Source organism: Mesoplodon bidens, assembly GCF_964165515.1.
Source record: "Mesoplodon bidens genome assembly, chromosome: 8".
Taxonomy (NCBI): domain Eukaryota; kingdom Metazoa; phylum Chordata; class Mammalia; order Artiodactyla; family Ziphiidae; genus Mesoplodon; species Mesoplodon bidens.
Genome location: NC_138165.1, coordinates 77,804,913 through 77,831,173, shown reverse-complemented (window position 1 = coordinate 77,831,173; position 26,261 = coordinate 77,804,913). Strand labels below are relative to the sequence as shown.

The window sequence follows — 26,261 nt, the reverse complement described above, 5'->3', positions numbered from 1 at the left end:
ATCAGAGTAGTCCATGTCAGCTTTCAGTTCAAGGTACAGAGTCCTGTGAAACCAGATTTTAAGCTGATATAGGGACTATGGAGATCAAAGTACAAGAGAAACTTAGTCATATAGTTGTCATTTAAAGCCCCCAAATGAGCCCCTTTTGTTCGTTCATATATTGCCCATGGCATGGCCTGTAGAGATACCCTTTCTCTCTGTCAGAATAGCTTTTGTAAGAATCAGCATATTAAGTAATCTGCCTCATTTCTCTTTTCTGCATTTCCCCAGTAATCTCATTTAACAAAAGTATCATGGCTCTTTGAAAACAGGATTAAACTGGAAGACAATTCTTAAAAGGAGTAACATACTTTAATGAAGAAGTTTCACAGGACAGAATTCAGACTGAGTAACTTGATGGATATTTTCTAGTGTTGTTACTATCTTCATATGTTCATATGTGCATGACCACATATACATGTTTCCTGGTTGAGTCAATCTGAGGATTTTATCCTTTAGGTGTTACTGAGGAATGAAATAGTGAAGTATTCATATTATGACTGCCTGGTTTCCAAAAAGCTGTGATTTTTTAAAAAAGTTTAATGAACACGAAAATATGAATGAACTGTAGAAACCAAAATGAAGGCTTATTTTTCTCCTATTCTAGAAGAAAATTACCATGTCTTCTTCCAGACTGGGGCTCCGTTTGGCTGTCTGTTTATTAAACATTTCAGAAGCCAGAAGAAAATACATTGTTGAGAACGTAGCGAAAGCAGCTCTTCTTGAAAAAAATGGTAGGAACAACAGGCAATTGAAGTGAATATGTAGTGCTTTGATAATATGGTAATTTTTGTACTCTGCTAACAATGTCTATAGAACACTCTTCATCTTTCTTCCTGAATTTCCCCCCTTGTTCTTGGGCTGTTATAGCTTCTGCAGGACTCCAGGATACTGAGATAGACGACTTACTCAGATGTGCACATATGCTCTTCTCCAAACGCCTGCATACAATCCACAGCATATTTCTTCACATTGGAGAGAGTGTCTGAAATGCACATTATTCAGGATATTGGCAGGCTCCTGAGGAGGATATATTTACATAAAGGTTTAATGTTTCCCTTATGGGCCATTTATATGATCATTAATAGAATGAGCATAATTGTATATTATGCCTTTTATTCAGCAGGTTAAATAAAAAATAAGCTTACCAAATACCAAGTACTCTTCAAAAACACTCCTGCCATCAAAGCCCATGCTGTCATTGCAGCATTAATATTTCTACTCCATTTTCCCTGCATAAAGACTCTTAGGCAGTTGCATTTAAGTGATGTGTGTATGATTACTCTGCGATTCAATTCAGAAGACTGAAACTCAAGCCTCCTTACTCCCTGGGCCAGTATTTACTATAAGACATACTACTCTCTCTTTTTTTTTTTAACCCTTGTTAAAATGTTCATGTGATGACGTACAGTTCTAGACATTTGTTTTTACTTTCACACATACACAGAACATAGTGTATTTACAGACTTACAATCACTTAACTTTGTTATTTGAAATCAACAGCTTTTTGGCAACAGGTGAACGCTAGGGTCCCAGCCCTAAAGCATTTGAGACAGTCGATTTTAATTTCTGATTGCCATTTTTTATTTGGTTATTGCTTTTCATGAGAGAGAAGTGTTTTCCCCCGGCCCGTTGCTAACGCTGAGCACATTTAAGTTACTGTCTTGCAACTTTGAGGGAGCTGGAGATGTCTGTGAAAATGCCTGATAATTTCTAATAAGAAAGCTCCTCTGGAGTCAGTGTGCAGCTGTGCTTTTGCATTCTCTTGGCAGTAAGAGCCAGCTTGGGCCCCGCATTGTCAGATAGTACATCTAATGGGATTGGGTGAATGTGCAGAGACATATTCTGTGATTAAGTGACTGGGCAGTGACATTTGTGGAAGCCACACACTGATGGACGCCTGGGTCTCCACTCACAGTTTTTATCAGCTTATTAGTGACAGCAGCTCAAATGGAATTATAGCTATTACACTGCCTTACAAATACCAAACAAGTTACTTCTGCTGAGGTTCCTACTGACAGCTCCTCCTGCCAGCAGTAGTTTTTTTTCTGTATGCATGCTTAAGAAATTTCAGGACAGAGTGTTTCGTTCTTTCAGCATTTGATTCAATTGAATCATATGAAACTGAGAATAAAAGCTTTTCAGAAGAAGATTTAGAATGAAAAAATCAAATCAAATCATTTCTTCTAAAAGCTTAAGTATGTTGAAAAAAATACATAAAAAGAGGTTGTATGATTGTGTTCCTACCCATCTTTCGTAGTTTTAAAAATGCAGGGAAGGCAGCACTAGTTAAGAAAATGACCTGCTGTTGTACAAATACTTTAAAGGCATTTATTTTTAAGTGAGTGGAATAAAACTATATCACCTAGATTTTTTCCAGTTAAGCAATGTGAAAACATTTAAATGACCTAAAAGGTCTTATGGAAAGAAAGCTGAATTATACATTTTAGACCTACACCAGGGCAGGTCTCTGTAGATGCTCATTTGGCTATGAGTGAGTGACATAAGTTTATCTTTTCATGTTATTAAAATTAATAGTGCGGGGCTGCTGTAAGCTCTGTAGTTGCTGCCTGTAACTTATTTTTCCTCTCCTCTGAAAAGATTAATTGTTAAGCTGCCAGGGGACAGGGCGACAAAGATATAATGGCATAGTGAAAGGTTTAATTACCGTCTGAAAACTTCTGTCCTTCACTCTGAGTTTGCTTTTGTAGGCATACGAGGAACTTTTAAGGAGCCTGAACCAGGCTTGTAAACTTCAAAAATAACTACAGGGTTATGTGTGGTTGCCATACAAGGGTATGGCAGCTTTCTCCTTCGGGTTACACATTCAAGTGAGTCACAAGCTGCTGAAGGCTGGAAGTCGTTAACATCTGAAGGCTGTTGGTGGCCTTTGAAAAGGAGATGGTGGAGTCAGAACAGTTTCTAATAGGCAGGTGCATGTATCCCAGAAACCTCTGCTCCAGGCACTAATTGGCCTATCCTAGTTTTTCCAGATGTTAGATTTTGATTTCTGGGTTTGGAAGGAAAAATTGACAAGGCCTAGAAGATGAGATTGATAAGGAACAGAATTTAGAGTGATGTGATTTGGCGATTGAAAGAAGAGCTACCGTCTTAGACTGAGTTAAGAGAACTTTGGCAAGTTCTGCAGCAAGTGCCAGAAAAGTTCTCTCATAGACACCAAAGCCTCGTATCTGAGCTGAGCCATCTGCTTGTATAGGAAGCACTGTAAGAAGTAGACGTTACTGTCTACGAATTTCATGATTAGTCAGTGTCACTTCAGAGGTCACCCCCCAGAATTTTTCTCTTAAACTATTTCTATTTAATTATATCAGAAGAAATAAAGTATTAAGATTTCATCACAGGAAAAAATTCTTGCATTTATGTGTTGTTTTCTTTATAGGACAGAAACATCCTGAGGTATCAGTGCTCAACATATTTTCTGATCAAGAGTACAACAGATCAGTCATTACAATAGCAGCTTCTGTTGCCGAGTTAGGTAAGATTTCAGTTTCTTTTTTTTACATGTCTTTTGGCAGAGTCAGCTTCAGGTACACCTGAATGCTCTTTAATCACTGATTTCCTGTGTTAATCTGGATACTCCCCTCCAGTACATAGGGAGTCTACCTCAAAACTGCATTGCATCATTTTTCTGAACATGTACCTCTCAAACATTTCCCATTTCCTCTTCATTAAAATGAACCTTGGGGGTCCAATATTTAATAACATTCTTTCCTTGAAGATGATCACATATCCTTTGTGGTTAAGAAAAATATCTCCAGGTTTTAACCTGTGAAGTAATAGTGTTGAAGTCAGCCTTGATTTCACTGATAAGTTGACATGGAATGAACATGCTAAGCAGTTGTGTTTTGGGTTGGGAGCCTGACATCTTGAGTTGGTCCACTGGGTGAAATGAAATGGGTTTCAAGTCTTCTGTTGTTAAGGTTTAGTGGGACAACTTGAATTTGAAAGTTCATAATTGTTTAAACAAAAACCTGTATTATTTTAGTACTGCTTGGTAAAGGGTTTAAAATATTTTCTTTTTAAAAAATTATTTATTTATTTATTTATTTTTGATTGCGTTGGGTCCTGGTTGCTGCGCGTGCGTTTTCTCTAGTTGCAGCGAGTGGGGGGGCTACTCTTTGTTGCGGTGCGCGGGCTTCTCATTGCAGTGGCTTCTCTTGCTGCGGAGCACCGGCTCTAGGTGTGCGGGCTTCAGTAGTTGTGGCTCATGGGCTCTAGAGCATAGGCTAAGTAGCTGTGGCTCACGGGCTTAGTTGCTCCACGGCATGTGGGATCTTCGCGGACCAGGGCTCGAACCTGTGTCTGCTGCACTGGCAGGCAGATTCTTTACCACTGTGCCACCAGGGAAGTCCTAAAATATTTTCAAATAAACTTGACTTCAACTTAGCAGATTGTCTTTTTTCAAAAGGTATATTTGTTTGGAAAACAAAGAGCTGATGGATAGTTCCCAGCAGATGTAGGACCGATTATCTTCCTGTTGTTTAGCTCTCTTGCCAATGGTCATACTGCGCTGCGAATAAAAACTCAAGAGTAATAACATAACACTCTGAGGTGTCTATAATATATATTTAGATAGAATAATTTAATGAAAAATCTAATTATAAGAGCAAAACTAAAATACTTATGCTTTAAAAATTTATGTTTTTGTGTTTTTATTTTATTATAAATTCATAAATATTCTGAAAATAACAAGGAATTTTATCAGATTAATCTGATTAAATTGAAAAAATTTAAAGTAACCAATTGTAAAAAAAATATAATATAAAGTTTCTTAAGACTGATAAACTTTGTATACTTCCTCCACTTTGGGGAGTAAGGAATTAGGAGAAATGTGAAACTTTATGACACTTGGGAGGTGGGGAGAGGGGAAATGTTGGGTCTTTCATTTTTCTTTATTTTGGATGGGAAAACAATCTTCTATACATATTACAGAAGAACAACTGGTGGGACAATAATAAATATAGCTACTTCTTTAGATGCGATTGAAAGTTTAATGTTTTTTTTTTTTTTTTTTTTTACAATTTTACATTTTTAAGGCAATTCCATTCTGGCTGCCTGCCTGGAGGCCTTCCAGTCAATTGATATGGAGGTTCAAGAGGGGATCCATCCTTGCCTGGGAGCAGTGGACCTGATTCCCGTTTACCCTCTCTCCGGTGTTGGAGTAGAAGCGTGTGGAGCTGTGGCCAGAAGTAAGAGAAGGTTTGGGGTAGTGTGTTATTCCTTAATGGAAACCATTTTTACAAGTCAGAACAGCTTGGGACAATATAATCACTCCTCAGTTCCCTGGGAAAAGTCAACCTTGAAGAATTGTGTCAACAGTAAGCTTCCGTGGGTTGCAGTGGCACACTGTGTCGTTGTGGCTCGTCCCTCCACTTTCTACCCCGTGACGCCGTGGAACACTAAATGCTGTGGGATGCAGCAAATCAATCATTGTGTCCCTTACAAATTCACGATAGACCATGAGGAGACAACAGTAGTCTCTAATGAGTTCTTTAGACTCTTTGGGGCAGAACGATGGTGTGTTTCACCCATCTGTGTCCTATTTTCTTGAGCAGGAGTAATGATGAGGTTGAAAACCCACTTAAATGTTAACTCCTACCCCTTTTTCCTCTGATTTTTTTTTTCTTTTTTCCTTGTGCCCAACACTCTTTAAGATTTTCTTTAGAACTGAACTGTCACATGCTTGATTTCAGCCCCATGGGTAAGTTTAATTTGGAAAATTTGAGCTATGTCACTTGAGGTGTTTTTTTTTTTTTTTTTTTTTTTTTTTTTTTTTTTTTTTTTTGCGGTACGCGGGCCTCTCACTGTTGTGGCCTCTCCCGTTGCGGAGCACAAGCTCCGGATGCGCAGGCTCAGCGGCCATGGCTCATGGGCCCAGCCGCTCCGCGGCATGTGGGATCTTCCCGGACCGGGGCACGAACCCGTGTCCCCTGCATCGGCAGGCAGACTCTCAACCACTGCGCCACCAGGGAAGCCCACTTGAGGTGTTTTTGAATTAAGCAGATTGGGAGAAAAGAAAGACCTTTTGCCTGGACTGTCTAGCTGGTTAATTATGAGATGCAGAGACTCATAACCTTTGGGGAAAAGTCCGCCTTAGGATGATTGCAAACTTCTCTGTATGACTTCAGAAATCCTCTGTGGTGGTGCCTCATTTTTAGGTAATAGGGAAATGTCTAACATTTGGGATGTAGATTTGGACTCCAGCTGAGCTCCATCAAGAGCTAGAAATATGAAATGAGACTTGTTTCCAAAGGTGTATCTCATTCCATGTGCTGCATTTTAACATGACCTGACAATCGATGGATTATTTCCCAGAGAAATCATGGCCCAAAATTTGCTTTACTTTTCATCTAAGAAAGAGTTAAAATTCAGCATGGGGGAAAATGCATTTCACACAAAAATGAAGAGTTCAGAAGTGTCCAGACCAGAATAATGATCTTAATGTCTTCAAAACAATTATGTTCAATTACATTAAATCTCAAATTAGCTAGTACATGAAGTTCTTCATTACATCAGGACTAGTCCACCCCAGATGTTCGGCCAGAGTAGGAGACAGTTGACAACAGGAGGGTCTGGACACAGTATTTCTCCCTTCCTTTGCCCTTTTGCTTCATTGGCAGCTACTGTACTTCATGATTTAAACATGGACATTTCTAATTAAATGAGAGCTCAGCTGCATTCTTGAACTAATTTATAACATTCGATTTGAAATGTAATAGCTTCAATCTTCATCTGATTAAAACCAGTCATATACTGTACATGGTTACTATTTTGATGCTCCAACATGCAGTTTTTATTTTTACATTCTCCTTTCTACACAGCTGTTCATCTAATATCATCCAATTTTTTTTGGTTTGTTTTTTTTTTTGTTTGTTTGTTTGGTAACAGCATGCTCAGGCATTCGTATGAGGCAGAAGTATTCATGTTCTAGGATCTCACTGTTTTCAGAACAGTGACAGGATGTTTTTCACTAGAGTAACCCCTTGTCAGGGAAACCACGTTAAAATAATAATTTAACTAACTTTCTTTGGGAGGAAGGGCAATGGAGAACACTCCAGTGACATAGAAGATAGTTGATATTGACATGTGTAATTCATGTATGTTTTATATGCAAAAATTCTGGATAATATATTTTAGAGCTTTTTCTTTTTAATTAATTAATTTATTTTTGGCTGTGTTGGGTCTTCGTTTCTGTGCAAGGGTTTTCTCTAGTTGTGGCGAGCGAGGGCCACTCCTCATCGTGGTGTGCGGGCTTCTCACTGTTGCGGCCTTTCTTGTTGCGGAGCACAAGCTCCAGACACGCAGGCTCAGTAGCTGTGGCTCACAGGCCCAGTTGCTCCGCGGCATGTGGGATCTTCCCAGACCCGGGCTCGAACCCGTGTCCCCTGCATTGGCAAGCAGATTCTCAACCACTGCGCCACCAGGGAAGCCCTATTTTAGAGCTCTTTGATAGCAGCTGGAAGCTTGCTTATTCCTTAAGGAAGGGATTCTTAAAGTGAGTTCCAAAGTTGATGTTCAGGGGACTTATAAATAATGTCAAAATCACTTGTAAGTTTTTGTGATGTGCATTTGTGTATACATACATAGATACACACACTCATAATTTTGCATATAATTTTAGTTTAAGAACTTCTAGAATAAAGGGCACAGCAATGCAGAGTCCTAGAGGTGGAAGCAGCCTGGGCTTGAGGACCTGAAAGGACTGCAGTGTTGCTGGCTGAAACTTAGAGATGGGGTGGGGTGGGAAGGTTAAGAAATGAAGCTCCAGAGGTAATCAGAGGCGAGGTCATGAAGTCTTATATGCCAGGTTAAGGAGTTCACACTTTATCCTAAATGCAGTGGAAACTGTTGGAAGAGTTTTAAGAAAGAAAGTCTATGATTGGCTTTGAACATTAGAAAGATTACTTTGTTTGTGTGATAGAGAATGGACAAGGAGCAGGTAGATCAGTCTGGAAAGGTGATGGTGGCCTAAGATAATAGAGAATGGAGAGAATGGGGAGACTCCATAGGAGGTTGGGGTATGAGCAGTGGTATGAAAGTGTCTTCACTTACAGATGCTGCCATGTAAAAAAAGGTGACACATAGATCTAGTCTATATTTATTTAAAGCTTATAATTTATTTTTTTTATTATTTATTTATTATTTTTTTTGCGGTGTGCGGGGGCCTCTCAGTGTTGTGGCCTCTCCCATTGCGGAGCACAGGCTCCAGACGCGCAGGCTCAGCGGCCATGGCTCACGGGCCCAGCCACTCCACGGCATGTGGGATCTTCCCGGACCGGGGCACGAACCCGTGTCCCCTGCATCGGCAGGCGGACTCTCAACCACTGCGCCACCAGGGAAGCCCTAAAGCTTATAATTTAAAAAAATGTTTTAGACTTTGGTTTTCATTTTCTATAAAACCACATTTGATCTATTAGGCTCCATTTCATTTTTATCTGTATTATGTCTCTAAAATTTTTATCCTCCTCCCTTTTTCCCTTCTCCATTCCATCCTTCCCTCTCTCCCTTCTTTGCTCCTTCCATTCCTCTCTTTGCTTCTTTTTGTTGTTATCAGAATGATACATGAACATGGTTAAAAGTCGAATCTACAGGGTTTGTTCCCCAAACTCTAGACCTACATAACTTCCCTTTCCTCCTCACTCTGTACACACTTCAGTTTCCTTCTCCCCTGAGCCAAGTACTTTCAACTCTTTTATTATTTAGGATTCAAATCCAGATATCTGAATATCATACCTGTATTGGTACTTCTTGTTTTTTTAAGTTTTAGGCATTGTCTGTTGACTTCTCACTGCAGAAGATGAGAATTTAGCTTCCTTTTACCCACCCCTCACCCCCAGCACACACACACACACACACACACACACACACACACGTTTCCCACTTACTTCCGAATTCTCCCTCCTCACCATATAGTTATATCTTGGAACAGTATTGAGTGGTCACATTATTATAACTATGTAAACGTTATTTACAATGAAGCATTTAGAATGTTATTATTTTACCCTTTCTGTACAACTTTTTCTTATTGTTGCAATTGATCATTATCTTTTTGATCGTTTGCTTACTTTTTTATATACTTACCACTGGTTTAACCCCACACTGTGTCACTAATGACTCTCCGTGCATTCAGATAGAACACATCATGTATTGACTGTTCTATAAATTTCACCTTCTTAAAAAACTATCTTTAGGGGAATTCCCTGGTGGTCCAGTGGTTAGGACTCTGCGATCTCACTGCTGAGGACCTGGGTTCAATCCCTAGTCAGGGAACTAATATCCCACAAGCCGCACAGTGTGGCCAAAAAAAACCCCCAACTTTCTTCTAGAACTCTCTGACCTGGTTCAGTTAGGACGATTTGCTCTTAATTTGTTGAGGATGACTGTCATCATGGCATCTCCCATTACTTTTATCCTGAGTGTTCCCTTCATCTTTCTCTATTTTGGATCCCCTGGTTCCTGAATCCCATATCTTCTCTTTTTTTCCCCCTTTCTTTTATGTCCTTGTTTTGGTGGAACATATCCTCTACTAGCTTTCCAAAAATAAGTGGGGTGGGGGCAGGGAGAGTACATTTTTGAGAACTTACATGTCTGAAAATGCCATTATTCTACCTTCACACTTAATTTTTAGTTTAGCTAGGTATAGAATAATGGGTTAGAAATAATTTTCCTTTATTTTGAAGATATTGTATCAATTCTCATTTCCATGTTGCTATTGAGACTTTTGAAGCCATTATGATTCCTGATCTTTGTATGTGACCTGTCACTTCTCACTGGAAGCTTGTAAGGTCTTCACTTTGTTCCTAGTGTTCTGGAATTTCTGTGATGTGCCTTTGTATACGTCTGTTTTCATTCATTATGCTGGATACCTGGTAGGCCCTTTGAATTCTTGAAACTTGTCTCCCAGTGCTGGAAGTTCTCTTGAGTTATTCCATTGATATATTTTTTTAACATCTTTATTGGAGTATAATTGCTTTAAAATGGTGTGTTAGTTTCTGCTTTATAACAAAGTGAATCAGGTATACATATATATATATATCCACATTTCTCCTCCCTCTTGCGTCTCCCTCCCACCCTCCCTATTGCACCCCTCTATGTGGTCACAAAGCACCGAGCTGATCTCCCTGTGCTATGCGGCTGCTTCCCACTAGCTATCTATTTTACATTTGGTAGTGTATATATAAGTCCATGCCACTCTCTCACTTCGTCCCAGCTTACCCTTCCCCCTCCTTGTGTCCTCAAGTCCATTCTCTACGTCTGCCTCTTTATTCCTGTCCTGCTGCTAGGTTCTTCAGAACCATTTTTTTTTTTTTTTAGATTCCATATATATGTGTTAGCATACGGTATTCGTTTTTCTCTTTCTGACTTACTTCACTCTGTATGACAGATTCTGGGTCCATCCACCTCACTACAAATAACTCAATTTTGTTTCTTTTTATGGCTGAGTAATATTCCATTGTATATATGTGCCACATCTTCTTTATCCATTCATCTGTCGATGGACACTTAGGTTGCCTCCATGTCCTGGCTATTGTAAATAGAGCTGCAATGAACATTGTGGTACATGACTCTTTTTGAATTATGGTTTTCTCAGGGTATATGCCCAGTGGTGGGATTGCTGGGTCACATGGTAGTTCTCTTTTTAGTTTTTGAAGGAACTTCCATACTGCTCTCCATAGTGTCTGTATCAATTTACATTCCCACCAACAGTACAAGAGGGTTCCCTTTTCTCCACACCCTCTCCAGCATTTATTGTTTGTAGATTTTTTGATGATGGCCATTCTGACCAGTGTGAGGTGATACCTCATTGTGGTTTTGATTTGCATTTCTCTAATGATTAGTGATGTTGAGCATCCTTTCATGTGTTTGTTGGCAGTCCGTATATCTTCTTTGGAGAAATGACTATTTAGGTCTTCTGCTCATTTTTGGATTGGGTTGTTTGTTTTTAGGATACTGAGCTGCATGAGCTGCTCATAAATTTTGGAGATGAATCCTTTGTCAGTTGCTTCATTTGCAAAAATTTTCTCCCATTCTGAGGGTTGTCTTTTCATCTTGTTTATGGTTTCTTTTGCTGTGCAAAAGCTTTTAAGTTTCATTAGGTCCCATTTGTTTATTTTTGTTTTTATTTCCATTTCTCTAGGAGGTGGGTCAAAAAGGATCTTGCTGTGATGTATGTCATAGAGTGTTCTGCCTATGTTTTCCTCTAAGAGTTTTATTGTGTCTGGCCTTACATTTAGGTCTTTAATCCATTTTGAGTTTATTTTTGTGTATGGTGTTAGGGAGTGTTCTAATTTCATTCTTTTACATGTAGCTGTCCAGTTTTCCTGGCACAACACAAATCATATGTGCGTGGGTTTATCTCTGGGTTTTCTATCCTGTTCCATTGATCTATATTTCTGTTTTTGTACCAGTACCATCCTGTCTTGATTACTGTAGCTTTGCAGTATAGTATGAAGCCCAGGAACCTAATTCCTCCAGCTCTGTTTTTCTTTCTCAAGATTGCTTTGGCTATTCGAGGTCTTTTGTGTTTCCATACAAATTGTGAAATTTTTGTTCTAGTTCTGTGAAAAATGCCATTGGTATTTTGATAGGGATTGCATTGAATCTGTAGATTGCTTTGGGTAGTTTAGTCATTTTCACAATGTTGATTCTTCCAATCTAAGAACATGGTATAACTCTCCATCTGTTTATATCATCTTTAATTTCTTTCATCAATGTCTTATAGTTTTATGCATACAGGTCTTTTGTCTCCTTAGGTAGGTTTATTCCTAGGTATTTTATTCTTTTTGTTGCAGTGGTAAATGGGAGTGTTTCCTTAATTTCTCTTTCAGATTTTTCATCATTAGTGTATAGGAATGCAAGAGATTTCTGCACATTAATTTTGTATCCTGCTACTTTACAAAATTCATTGTTTAGCTCTAGTAGTTTTCTGGTAGGATTTCCTTAGGATTCTCTATGTATAGTATCATGTCATCTGCAAACAGTGACAGCTTTACTTCTTTTCCAGTTTGGATTCCTTTTATTTCTTTTTCTTCTCTGATTGCCGTGGTTAAAACTTCCAAAACTATGTTGAATAATAATGGTGAGAGTGGACAACCTTGTCTTCCTCCTGATCTTAGAGGAAATGGTTTCAGTTTTTCACCATTGAGAACGATGTTGGCTGTGGGTTTTGTCATATATGGCCTTTATTATGTTGAGCTAAGTTCCCTCTACGCCTACTTTATGGAGGGTTTTTATCATAAGTGGGTGTTGAATTTTGTCAAAAGCTTTTTCTGCATCTATTGAGGTGATCATATGGTTTTTCTCCTTCATTTTGTTAATATGGTTTATCACATTGATTGATTTGCGTATATTGAAGAAACCTTGCATTCCTGGGATAAACCCCACTTGATCATGGTGTATGATCCTTTTAATGTGCCGTTGGATTCTGTTTGCTGGTAATTTGTTGAGGATTTTTGCATCTGTATTCATCAGTGATGTTGGCCTGTAGTTTTCTTTACTTGTGACATTTTTGCCTGGTTTTGGTATCAGGGTGATGGTGGCCTCGTAGAATGAGTTTGGGAGTGTTCCTCCCTCTGCTATATTTTGGAAGAGTTTGAGAAGGATAGGTGTTAGCTCTTCTCTAAATGTTTGATAGAATTCGCCTGTGAAGCCATGTGGTCCTGGACTTTTGTTTGTTGGAAGATTTTTAATTACAGTATCAATTTCAGTGCTTGTGACTGGTCTGTTTATATTTTCTGTTTCTTCCTGGTTCAGTCTCAGAAGGTTGTGCTTTTCTAAGAATTTGTCCATCTCTTCCATGTTATCCATTTTATTGACATATCGTTGCTTGTAGTAATCTCTCATGATCGTTTGTATTTCTGCGGTGTCAGTTGTACTTCTCTTTTTTCATTTCTAATTTTATTGATTTGAGTCCTCTCCCTCTTTTTCTTGATAAGTCTGGCTAATGGTTTATCAGTCTTGTATATCTTCTCAAAGAACCAGCTTTTAGTTTTATTGATCTTTGCTATCGTTTCCTTCATTTCTTTTTCATTTATTTCTGATCTGATCTTTATGATTTCTTTCCTTCTGCTAACTTTGGGGTTTTTTGTTCTTCTTTCTCTAATTGCTTTAGGTGTAAGGTGTAAGGTTAGGTTGCCCTTGATATTTCTTCCATTTTTCTCAATTCTTTCTGGAAGCTCCATATTTGGATATTGGAACTCTTGTATTGGTTCTCTACACTTACTTTCTCTTTTTTTAAATCACTTTATATTTTTATAATAATTTCTTACAAATTTCCTCTTCTTTATATCTCAAGCCTTCAGTAAGTTTTTCATTTCCTCTATATTAGTTTCCAAGTACTTTTACTCTCTGAATGTTCATTTTATTTTTTTATTCTAAATAATGTCCTGGTCATGGATATGGTGTCAGTGAATAATTTTTGACAGTTTCTTCTTTCTGCATGGTGTCTGTTCCCCAACATGCACCCGCCCCCCCATCCACACCCCCAGGTTGCTTTCTCCTGTTTGTTTTAAAGGCTTTCCTCAGATGTCAGATCATCATTGGTTGGCTGCTTACTCTAAGAGTGGGCACTAAAGGACTGAATGGATAATCTGAGTATTTAGGTGGGGTTTGTCAGCTGTAGGCCGATCTGGCTGGGTTGTTTCTATGGAGAGCGCCTATTTCAGTATCTTTGGGGTCTTTCCTCTTGGGCTGTTCAAGTTTCTTAGAGAAGGATTCTCCAGTCTTCAGCCTCGAGTATACACACAGCTGTCCATGATTTAGGAGTTGAGTTGCAGAAGAGGGCTAGAAGAGTCACCGCATTTAGTGTGTAAATGTTCCCTTAATTCCCCTCTTTTCATGAATCCCCCCTACCCTCAGCTGTATCCCACAGCCCAGACGCCTTGTGTTTTACTTCTTGTGTCTTCTGCCAGTTGCCTGTCTGTGTGGAGGGGTTGGGATCTAACTACTGCTTAAACAGACTTTCCACCATTCTCCCTGTTTTGAGCTATGCCTTTACCTTCTCTCCCAGAGTGAGGTCACCAGTTCTGACCATTTCCAGGTACCAGTGCTCTAAGTCAGGCTGCTTCTCTGCTGTCCGGGGTCTGCTGAATCTCCTGCTCTTCTTATATCTGCTCTCCAAGTTCCAACGCCATTGCTTCTTCTTCCATTTCTATTTGTTTGAGTGAATCAATGCTTTAAAAAATAGACCTCTTTACCATCTGTTTCCTGGGGTATTTGGAAGAAGTGAAAGTAAACATAGGAATCTATGTTCCCATCTTTACTTGGAAGTCCCTACTTCTCTAATTCCTCTTGGTGATTTTGATTATCTTAGATCCTTCAAGAGCAGTGAATTCACCTAATTTGGAACCAAAGGTAAATTTACAGTAACATTATTCTTTTTTCTGACTTCTAACTCAATATTGAAGGTATTTAGTCTCAATGTCTGGGCTTCAATAAATTTTGTATAGACAATTTCTCCAAAGGATTACTGTGGGCTATCGTGCTGCCTATATGTTTTCCACATCTTCCTTACTTGATGGTTTACCTGCAGGAGCCAGCGTCTCTGAAACATGAGCTTGTTTCTCATGCACACACAAACCTTCCTGAGAAGGAATGAGTGAAGGTGGAGGGGAGGGGTCAGGGCAGAACGTGCTCAGGCAAATCCCCCCAATGATTTGCCGGTGAAAATGGGCTTAACTAACATGTAGGTTCATAATATTCAGCTTTAAAAGTCTGGACCATAGCTATAAATTTTGTAAGTCATATGGAAACTTGCTTTTTGTTTTATGTCATTAATCAAATGAAATAAGGTTTATATAATGCTTTATAAATTGACATTATTTAGAATATTGGAAAGATAAAATGCTAGTTAAGTAAGTTACATAAGTAAAGATTTAGCTCTTACATGATTGAGTTTTTTTGGATTTATCTTTAAATCCAAATTTAAAATAGATACAACATTAATGAATTTGATTAGAATTATCAGCCTTGTTAGATGATTTTTTGAGTATTTTCATGGCTTGGAGGACGTGTGCCATGACAGATTCACACAGCATCAACACTTGTGTGATACTCTTAAGACCCTTCGATTACCTTATTACAGATTGTCAAAACATGGGCTGATCTGGCAAATCAGGAACAACTTTTCACTTCAAGAATTTTCTACTCTGATTCTCCAGTTGCTATGGAGATTGTCTCATAAAACAGCCTTGGATTTTGTTGAGATTAGTCAGTTTAGATGTTGGGTTCTGATATAGTTCTCTCCACCATTAGTACTACCTTCATTGCCGTAGCATAAAAGCAATGGTTGATTTTACAAGCATATGTTAACATAGTTTTAGGACATAGCATTTACTTTGACAATTATAGGATACTGCCACCACATAAAAAGCTGGAAAAAAAAAAGGGATTGCGCATTGGGAAAGTACATAAAATATCAAAATTGATTTCTAGCAACTTGAGTGCATTCTAACTATGAAGGAGCGTTACCAGGTTTTTCATAAATGCATATTGCTACAAGCTTAATAAATGCAACAGGATTATATCAACCACTGTAAAAGAGAGCTACTAATGAGAAAGGAAAAGACCAAATGGGAGAACTAGGATAAACTAACCTATTCTTCCATGACCAGCAATTGCTGTTGCACACAACCATACTTGAAAAAGTTGCTCTCTTTCTCTCACTTTCGCTCTGCAGAAACCTGAAGTCCAAGTAAATTCATACCCCACAGGCACCCCTTGGCCAGTAGGGGACCCGAGCTGGTAGACGGACAATTCTAAGTCCCATTCCAGCAAGACCAAGCCCCAGTTTCTCGTAGTGATGACTAGCTTGATAACACACCCTCGTATTGGCTTTCCCTTCTTCCCTGTTTTACTCTTGGTATATACTGAATAGACTTCATTGAACATTTTGACAGGAATAAATGTACCATAAGAATCTTCTAATTGGGATGAGTAGGTGGAGTGCATGAAACCTTTGCTGCCTGACTGTACACTTCTTGTAATTCTTCCCCAGTCTATAAGTCTATAGTTTAAAACTGGGAGACCCCCCGCAACCACCACTTCACCTAGGGAAGGGGTCTCCTAGAATACTCAGGATCAAGCTATGGGTCACTGTGGGAGATGTTAACATTCACCCCTTCCTAGCAGAGCCAGCCCTGGGAGCCTCAAAGTTTAGGGGTTCTAAGTTTTCTGATTTTCTATATATATATATATATATATATATATATATATATATATATATACACATATATATATATATATATATATACACACATATACATATATATATATATAGTACCCAGAGATTAAATTTATGTTATTGCTAATGGTGTTTTAGAGAATTGGGATCTAATAGGGGATTTATATCATATGATTGATATGATGCCAACTTTTTCAGCCCAGACTCCTAACCTTGGCTATGATTTCCTGAATTCCTTTTCCTTTCCATCTCTCCTTCCTAGCGCATACAGTGACTTCCAGTGTCAAGACCACTAGGATCAGAAAATTCTAAGGAAATAATATAGTCATGCTAGTGGCTTTGATGGACCTATAAGATTAAGTGCATCAACTCAAGTCTGTGCACACCCTCATGCGCCCACCACCTGGTCTCCAGTGGGCAGGTGAGGGTGTGCTTCTCAGGAGACCCAGAGCATGTGATGATAGTAATAACGACAACACATGGTTATCATGATGTGCTGTTACAATGATTATAGCATTATTATTAATTAGGTTCTCATTTATTGTGTGACTCAAAATTGCATATATTAAATAATTCACTCTCCAATTTTTTGTTGTTGTTGTTGCGGTACGCGGGCCTCTCACTGTTGTGGCCTCTCCCGTTGCGGAGCACAGGCTCTGGACATGCAGGCTCAGCGGCCATGGCTCACGGGCCCAGCCGCTCCACAGCACGTGGGATCTTCCCGGACCCGGGCACGAACCCGCGTCCTCTGCATCGGCAGGCGGACTCCCAACCACTGTGCCACCAGGGAAGCCCTCACTCTCCAATTTTAATTAACCAAGAAATATATAGTAGGATAATCTCTCAAGATGATAATTGTTGTGCCTCTCTTTCCCCCATAGCTTATGTGTGACTGTTTCCTGGACAGTCTTGAGTTATTTGCTACCTTGAGGGGTATAGAATTGTTATAGTGAGAATGAAGAAGTAACAGTCAGTGTTCATGTTTGAATTTTTGACAACCAAAAGGAGAGGGCTTGGAAAAGCAGGTTACAAAGTTTATTCCATCGCAATAGGGTAGAGAAAGAAGGAAGGCCACCTCACTCCCTGCTCCCAGGAAGGAAGATGAGAACTCAGGGTGGGGTTTGGGAGGAGAGCATTACAAATAGTACACTTCTTTCTTTCCCAAATCTTGAACGAATTCGACAGTAGAGAAGGACAGATGAGAAGTGGAAATATTAACTTTACTACTGTTACAACTAAAATGACAGCTAGGCTTCCCCACCTGGAGAATCAGACAGACTCATGCAGCCAGTAACAGGCAGCACTAGACAGCACAGGCCCTACCCTGGCAAGCTAATGGCAAGGAGGAGGTGGAGTGGACTGTATGTTTCCTGCTGACAGCTAGCTCCTAAGAAGGAAGAGGGGAGAGAGGAGTAGGCCTATGCAAACCCAGCTTGTCTCCCAAACTCCCCATCAGGGAATGGACGTTGGGAGGAAGCAAGGCCAATGTTTTAATTTTCTAAGGCTGCAGTAACAGAAATGCCCCAGACTGGGTGGTTTAAACAACAGAAATTTATTGTCTCACAGTTCTGGAGGCTAAAAGTCCGAGATCAGGGTGTCGGCAGGGTTGGTTTTTTCTGAGTGCTGTGAGGGAAGGATCTGTTCCATTTTGGTTTGTGGACGGCCCTCTTCGTGTTTACATGGCATTCTCCCTGTATATTGTCTGTGTCCAAATTTCCCCTTTTTGTGAGGACACCAGTCATATTGGATTAGGGCCCCACTCCATTCCAGTATATGACCTCATGTTAACTAATTATATCTGCAATGACCCTATTCCCAAATAAGGTCACATTCTCATGTGCTGGGGGCTATGAATTCAGCAGATGAATTTTTTCAGGGGGTATAATTTAACTCATAACAGCCAGCAAGACCAGCAGGACTCTCTCCATGTGGAAGTAAACATCAGTAGTGGGCAGGAAGCATTTTCCTTCAAAAGGAGATTTAATGTGGCGGGCATGGGTACGTGGAAATGAGCATCCCCTGAGAGGTGGTAAAAAGGAGAGGGATTGTGGGCAGGGGAATGGGAGGATTTGATCTGTTTTGGGGGCATGGGGATCAGAGGACTTGACCTGTTTTGGGGGCAAGCAGCAAGAATTAGGGCTAGGCTTGAGACTATTAAGAGGTGGCTGAGTGGTGTCAGTGGCCAGTGGCCAGGAAGATGGAAGATGTAGGGAAGCCGAACACATACGAGGAGACCAGGCTACCTCATGTGAACTATTTGTTTGGCATTCGGAGAGCTGTAGTTGGATGGAAGAGCCACCTTAACTCTTCCTTGCTGTGGGGAGTGGGCTTTATACTGAAGGCTGTTTACACATTGCTGATACATTGGCCAGCAGAAGGATTCCTGGCCATCCCCAAAGCTTAGCCATGTCCCATCTGGACTACTCTTTGGGGTAGTCCCAGCTTCTTAATATCCCCCCTGAAAGAGAATGAGAAGTCCTTACAAAGGGGGTGCACTATATGGAAGCGACAGGCCTATTCCAATGCCCCCACCCTTTACATATGTGTATGTATGTGTGTGTGTATATATATATATATATATATATATATATATATATATATATATGCACATGCCCATAAGTTTTTGATCAGTGTGATCTAAACAGTTACATCACATTGAATGGCTAGACAGGGAAGCCAAATGGCAAGTGGACAGAACAAGAATTTTGCAGCTGAATAAACCTGAGTTCAAACCCCAGGTCTTCTACTTATTTGCTAGCTGACTTTAGGAAAATTGTTTAGTCTCTTTTATAGTCTTTTTGGTTTTATATCTATACAATGGGGAATAATATCATCCTGTCAGGATGGTTATAGAAAATAATGCCCACACGTAAAGCCCCTGGTCCCCTACCTCCCACCAGTAAAGAGCTGTCACTATTTTTAGTGATTCTCTGTGGCCTTATGGAGAGGGTTGCTGAACAGTGGGGACCCAGGCTATCCCCCTCCCCATAAAGAGAGTGGATCCCTCTTCTCTGTTTTATGTTATCAAGATCCCAAATAAAGTCACCTTTTGAGGAAAGGGATTGCGCAACAAGATGTTTGAAAACCACTTGGGCAGGAGATCTCTGAAGTGCTTTCAGCTCTAAAATCCTTAGTCCTAGAGCAGACAGCTTCTTCCATATCAGTTCTTCATTTGCAAAATGGTATTCAGCACATATTTCAGAGAACTGTTACGAAGATAAATGGGGAGGTATTTGTGAACATCCACACAGTGTTGGAGTGCCTGTTATGTTTCCTTTTACCATAGTAAACGCTATGGTGACTATAGGAGAAGTATATTAGAGTTCCTTCCCCCAAGAAAGCTGGACCATGAAATCTGCACCTGAAACAGGAGAGAGCACCATAGGACAGAATAAAATAAGTGACTGGATACAATGTAAGTTACATATGTGAGGTCACTCAAGAAAGCGTAATTCTTAAACAATATCATGTCTTCACAGAGTGATGATTATATCAGCATATTCCCCGCAAAAGAATAACAAGCTCTTTGTATACACATCTCCATAAAAGTATGTTATATACAAGGAAATAGTAAGATTCTTGGATTCTTGGATATAAAGACATATGTGTGGGGCAGTTCCCTGGTGACCTGATGGTTGGGATTCTGGGCTTTCACTGCCGTGGTCCGGCTTCAGTCCCTGGTAGGGGAACTGAGATCCCACAAGCCATGCAGCGCAGCCAAAAAAAAAAAAATAGAAAGAAAGGAAGGACGGGAGGGAGGGAGGGAGGAAGGAAGGAAGGAAGGAAGGAAGGAAGGAAGGAAGGAAGAAAGGAAGGAAGGAAGGAAGGAAGGAAGGAAGGAAGGAAGGAAGACATATGTGTAAAATATGTCCCAGACTACTAATATACCATATTTTTATGGATACCTATATCTCCCTGAAATTGTATGGTTTACTAAGGGTTTGGGGGCACCTAATTCTTATGTTTTTGATAAGGATAGAGGATAGGTCCAATTTTTTCATTCTATAGCTAGAAAACAGACCTAGAAATATTGAGAAACTTACTCATAGTTTTCCATCTAGATAGCAGCAGAACAAAGGATCCTCACAACTGTTTATTTGCCAGACCTTGCCTGGAACTTTTTATTAATTCTCTTTTTCAGAATTTCAAACATTACAGGTAAGGTTAAAGTTCACCTCTGTCCACCAACTACATTCCTGGTTCCCTGAACCACCCCTTCTGAGTTACAGTATCTTATGCTCACACTCAATCCAGAATTTTCCCCATGCTTTTATTTGTACCTATGTATGTACTCATAAATCCAATATAGTATTTCTTGTGCATGTTTGTAGTATAAATGCTATTGTACTATACTTTAAAAAATTTTTAATTTAATTTAATTTTTTTATTGAAGTATAGCTGATTTACAATGTTATGTTAGTTTCAGGTGTACAGCAAAGTGCTTCAGTTTTATATATATATATATGTACATTCTCTTTTCAGATTCTTATACTATAACTTTTATTCGGCAAGATATCTTGGAAATCTATCCATGGTGTTACATATAGCTCATTCCTTTTAACTGCTGTATAGTTATCATAGTATGCATATATCACATTTTTTCTGTTCCCCTATTTATAGACACTTAGATTGTTTCTCATTTTTTCCAATACAAATAGTGTAGCAGTGAACACTCTTGAATATACTTTCCTGTATACAAATATAAGGATTTCTCTAGAGCAAAAAAAAAAAAAAGGAATGGATCATTAGGTACAAACATTTCAAAATATTTTTACAGATTAATTTTTATATGAAAATTAATCAAATGCCTATCCTGACCTCATTTCCATTAATACATAACAAGTTTCTTCTTTGCATTTTATTTTTTACTGCCATGCCAATGGTAAATTGACAGCTCAGAAACACAGTAAAATTACTTTCTCTTAGCAAGTGCTGTGCGTTTCGAATTATAGACGCTGTTATCAGCATTGCATTATTTGTAAGTTTATTTGTCCTTTAGAAATGAAATGTGATAGAGTAAACAGTAGCATCCAGTGATACGCAGTAGAGTTTTGTTTTACCCCTAAATTGTTTTCTGCTCCCTCAAGAAAGAACAGGCAACAGAATGTGTCAGTAGAAATGCAATTTAGGAATTGCACTTGATCTTGTTTTTCAGTCTAATGTTTCTGTTCTTTCATCATAAAGATCAGCTGCATTTTATTTTTTTCCAGTCCCTTAGAATAACATCCAGTTCTAGTCAGCGTGTTTAATGTACTTCTCAATGATGTTCTAGCACAATAAATTTTCGTATCTCGTGCATGTGTACATATGGTAAAAATTTCTTCAAGTTCTAGCCATGTGGGGGAGGAATATTGCGGTTACTTTGTTAATGCAGTGTGTGTGTTGGAGTGGTTAAGGCCCCGCGCTTTAACTCTCAGCGCTGGGCGTAATGAGATGGCTTTGATGGTGGCGTAAGAGTCTGGTAGGATGGTCACAGCTTCACACTTCAAAGCCGAGCATATGGGGTGAATACTGGGTAGCTTTGTGCTCTTTGGGGATGGTTGGGAGACAATTCTTAACAGCTCTGTTTAATGAAGACATTGGAAAAGAAACACTCCATCTTTAAAATAATTTTGAATTGCAAAGAGAAATTTCCACCACCTCCCTTCCATAGACTAAACTAAGAATAATTTTTCCTAGTCTGCACTTAATTAGAGGCAGTGCAGCATCACAACTACACTGTATTTTCAAATGTCTTCTTTTTCAAAGTACTGTAGCAAGATTAATCAGCCAGTTTTATTTTAGGTATGTGTATGAATTTAGGCAAAAACTTTTAGGGCTATCTGTGTTACCATCTGAGAGATTTTTATGGCTTCTGGTAGAGGATCTTACTTTTCCTTTTCATTAAAAAATACATAAATAAAAAAATCAACTAAACAAAAAACTTGGCTATATTAAGAGAGCTATACTAAAACCAGAGGATGCTTCTAAGATTTCAAGTCTAGCACCCAGTTTAATTTTTAGATTCTGTGCTTTTTTTCCTTTGCTTTTTGTTGAGTATGAGGTGATGGGGTTGAAAAATACCCTTTTTGATTGGTATGTATGTACTTATGAGAATGTGTCAGTAGACTTTTTTGAGTATCATTAGAGTTCTGGTTTAAAAAAAGAAAATAATAAGCTACACTTTCATACCATGGGCCAGGGGAAATAGAAGTTATTCCTAGAGGAAAGGGAATGACAGGCTTGAGGTTTTTCCTAGCTGTGCATTTTGACTGCTATCAAAAATGTAACAAAACCAAGCATATCAGTTATGTTCCTTGAGCTGCTGAAATGCAATTCTGTTAACAGTTAAATCTCAACTCCATTTATACCAGTAGTCCTAAAATGCTTCTGAAAGAAACAAAAGCAGAAGGGGAAAGAATGATATCAAATACCGCTGTAGACATGAGGTGCGTGTTAGCGTAAGGCAGGCAAATACATTTAATGAAGGAGATTCTTAAGTACTGTCTTAAATATTGTACATTCTCAATATAATACTACATTTCAGCCACAGTTAGGTCTGTTACAGGCTCAGAAACAAACATTTGTGTTGAGGATATGAAGCTTGATCTTTCCTGTCTCATTGTGCTGATCCTCCTTTTGCAAGGAATAACCAAACTCATAGAAGTCTCTAAAGTTAAGGCTGAAAGTGATAGATATACATGTATAGAAATGACTAAAAATCATTTTCGAGTATATGTAATGAGCCAAACATAAAGGTTAAATTATATTTTAAAAATATTATCATTAAATTAGCCTTTTTAGAATATGACTTGTGAAAATGGAAAGATCAGGAGTGCTAATAATAGTGGTGGGGAAAACTTGTCAAGAATGGAAGGAAAACTAGAAAATATTTGTCTTTTAATAGCAATTTAGGAAGCTGCTTTACCTGTTTCAAGCCGGCATGATGACATCATACTCTGTCAGCACAAGGTGATTCGGATATTTTTCCTGTCTGGCATTACACTGTCTCAGGTAGACCACAGCTGCAGGTGACTCTGACAGCTGGGGGCTGGAGAAGAGCTCATAAAACATGATGCCGGTGATGGAGAATTAATCGCATGGTTTCTCACTAGGGGTACATCGTACACCTGCTCGTCTTAAACCCTGTTCTCGTTTTGTTAGCATAGCGACCCTTACTCTCCTGTGTAGGTTTGGAATGGATGCTGCTATTTCAGGTTTGCAGCATCCAGCATCTGCAAAGTGCTTAGGAACCAAATTCGATTCCTTCACCTTAAGAAATGTTGATTGTTTTAGGAGTTTGAAACCTAGATGGAGAAACAAAAGTCCATGATTAACTGTATAATACAAGTAGATTAGATTTCATATTCTATCAATAAAAGCTGTAAAATACTACATGAACATGAGAGGGAGAAATGAATTTCAGTGGAGGGGGAGCACAATGACAAAGCAGGGATGAGCTCAGAAATTCTGGTTTCTTGGGACTCATTGAAAATGTGAAAAGTTCCTGCTCTGGAAGTGCTTGACTTCACTGTCGGGGGAACAATCGCTTTATGGGAAATGCACACAGAACTATTGCTTTAAATAATAATGTCACTTATCTGAAAACTGTGAGACTTGACCTTGAAGATTCAAAAATTTTATCTTCTTTAACAGGCGTGTTTGTTTGCATGATGTAAGCATTTGAAATTACAGTACAGGGGATAATTTTTACATAGATTAATTGTGAAAATAAAAGGATACAATTAAAAAACCAGTTTTTTTGAAGGCAATCTATATAACAAATAAAATAGCTTGCTAGTAACTATTCTTCTGACTAAATTTGAGACATTTCTTTGAAATGCAGGCAATCTAAATTTTACTCTTCAGCTACATTACAAATACCTACCTTGGGCCCTTGGCTTGCAATCATTAGAAACATAAAAGATATTTCCTTGAGTATGAAGAGTATAATGTGCTGTCTCTATTGCTAAATATCATTTTGGCTGTGGTGGTCTTTTCATTGTATGAGAATAATGAAATATCTTTTTTTCTTCATTGGAGAGTAAAAATTAAATTTGATTCCTTCCACCATGAATTGGTATAGAAGAGATAATGGAAGAGAAGTGTTGTTAAAATATATGGGGATTTCTAGTAAGTAGGGACACAGCAGTCCAGGAAGGTATTCAGAATTTTCAGAATCTAGAACAGTGGTGTAGGCTTACAGAGGGGAAAGGAAGCAACATACCCCGGCTACTGTGCACCAGGCATTGTGCTAGATGTGCTAGGTTTCTTAGTTTATCTAATCTTAATCTCTGTATCCATTCTATGAGGTGGTTTCTTTTCTTTCTTTACTTCCTTTATTTTTTCTCCTTTCCTCTCTTTTTATCTCCCTCTTTTTTCCTTTAGTTTTATTAAAGGTTTTTTAAAGCAAGTTCCAAAAATCATATTATTTCACCCCTGCATATTTAAAATATCTGTAAGCAATATGGACATTTTCTTATATCGCCACAATGCCGTTATCACACCCAACAAAATGATAGTTTTTTGGTACCATCTAACATCCAGTGTATAATCCAAGCAAACGTCTTTCTATGATGGGCTTGTCTGAATCTGGATCTACACATGGTTCACATAGCCAGGTGATTGTTGTATCTCTGTCTCTTTTGATCTAGCCCAGTTCCCCGCCCCCCTTTTTTCCTCCGATTCACTGGTTGCAGAAACTAGGTCAGTTGTCCTATGAAATTCCCACATTCTGGATCATCTGTTTGCTCCCTTGTGGTGTCATTTAATTTGTTTCTTTATCCCTCTCATTTCATACAAACTTTAAGTTAGCCCCTTGATAGGGTTGAAGTTCATTTTTTTTTTTTTTTTGGCAAAACTTCTTCAAAGGTGGGCTTTGAGATTCATATGTGTCCTATCAGGAAGCCACAATGTCTGATTATCTCACATCTGGTGACGCAAAGATGAATTGCCCTTGTTCCTAACTGACTTTTCATGAGGGTTTTATCCATTGCTGATCTTTGCCTGAAACAGTTATTTTCTTAGGGTCTCCAAAATGGTGATTTTCTAATTATATCATTTCTTCCACATTTATTAGTTAGATTTTTTTCTATTAAAAAACTTCCCCTCATCAGTTCAGGCTATCTGGCTACCCTGGAATACAGTTTATATAGGAAAGGCAGGATAAATGCTTATTTTTATTCCTTTTAATTGCCAGATTTCTAGATAAGGAGTTGGTGCTTTAGAGGAAGCTTTTTTTTTTTCTTTCATTTTCACTTTACAGACAAAGAACTTGAGGCTCAGAGATGTCAAAAAAAATTGCTCAAGATCCCAAACAGGTATTAAGGAGCAGAAATGGTATTCAAACCGATATCTTCTGGCCTCAAAAGCATATGCTATTTCTACTAAACCAAAATGTACCCCTGCCCTCAACCCCCCAGCTGCTGACAGCTGGGAGTTGCTACTGCAAATATCTCCCCCTGCTTTGCCCTTTAAGAACCAGGCTCCAAGAATCCTCCTTTACAGCATTCTGGGCTTTATAAACTTATGCAATACTCCAGAACTGTAGCTCCAAATGGAGGTGCTGGCCTGGCTAGGCCAAGAACTGAGCAGAGCCAGGAAATAGGTCACACTATTTCTATTTAGAAGGAGGGGCGTTAGCATCACAGTTTGTGTATTAGGCTCCTGTGACATCCAAAGTGTGAGTCACTCTAAGTTATGGCTGGAGCAGATAACAGTGATCCAAACAATTTGGAGAGTTGTCAGATGTAAAGACGTCTTAACCAACTCTCCTAAACCATTTTCCTTTTCTTCTGCCACCCCTGCTCTCTGCCATTCCAGATTTGAGGGCAGTACTTAGGTAACTGCCTAAACATTATTTTACAATTCCTAAACCTCTGTTAACTGTGTCACTGGCATCTGCCCGCTCCCCCGCCCTGAAGTCCATGGTCCTTTAGTATCTTAAAGTAATGTTAAAGAAGTAGAATTCACGTGGTAAATTTGGGAGATTTTCTTGGCTTTGTGGTGTCTACATATCACGGGCTTCTAATGCTAGAGTCTC

At 38.9% G+C, this 26,261-nt stretch overlaps 1 protein-coding gene across 5 annotated transcripts in view; it reads left to right on the top strand.

The window, feature by feature from the left end:
* FTCDNL1 (formiminotransferase cyclodeaminase N-terminal like) overlaps positions 1-26,261 on the top strand; it is an 83,719-nt gene that overhangs the window by 44,010 nt on the left and 13,448 nt on the right. For 3 of the 5 annotated variants that reach the window (XM_081242651.1, XM_081242652.1, XM_081242653.1), the window contains 3 exons: positions 647-773; positions 3,440-3,535; positions 5,097-5,249. In XM_081242651.1, the coding sequence (XP_081098777.1) occupies positions 659-773; positions 3,440-3,535; positions 5,097-5,249 (364 nt within the window). In that variant the 5' untranslated portion in view covers positions 647-658. The remainder of the gene's footprint in view (positions 1-646; positions 774-3,439; positions 3,536-5,096; positions 5,250-26,261) is intronic. The other 2 variants (XM_081242654.1, XM_081242650.1) reach the window with 1 other exon arrangement.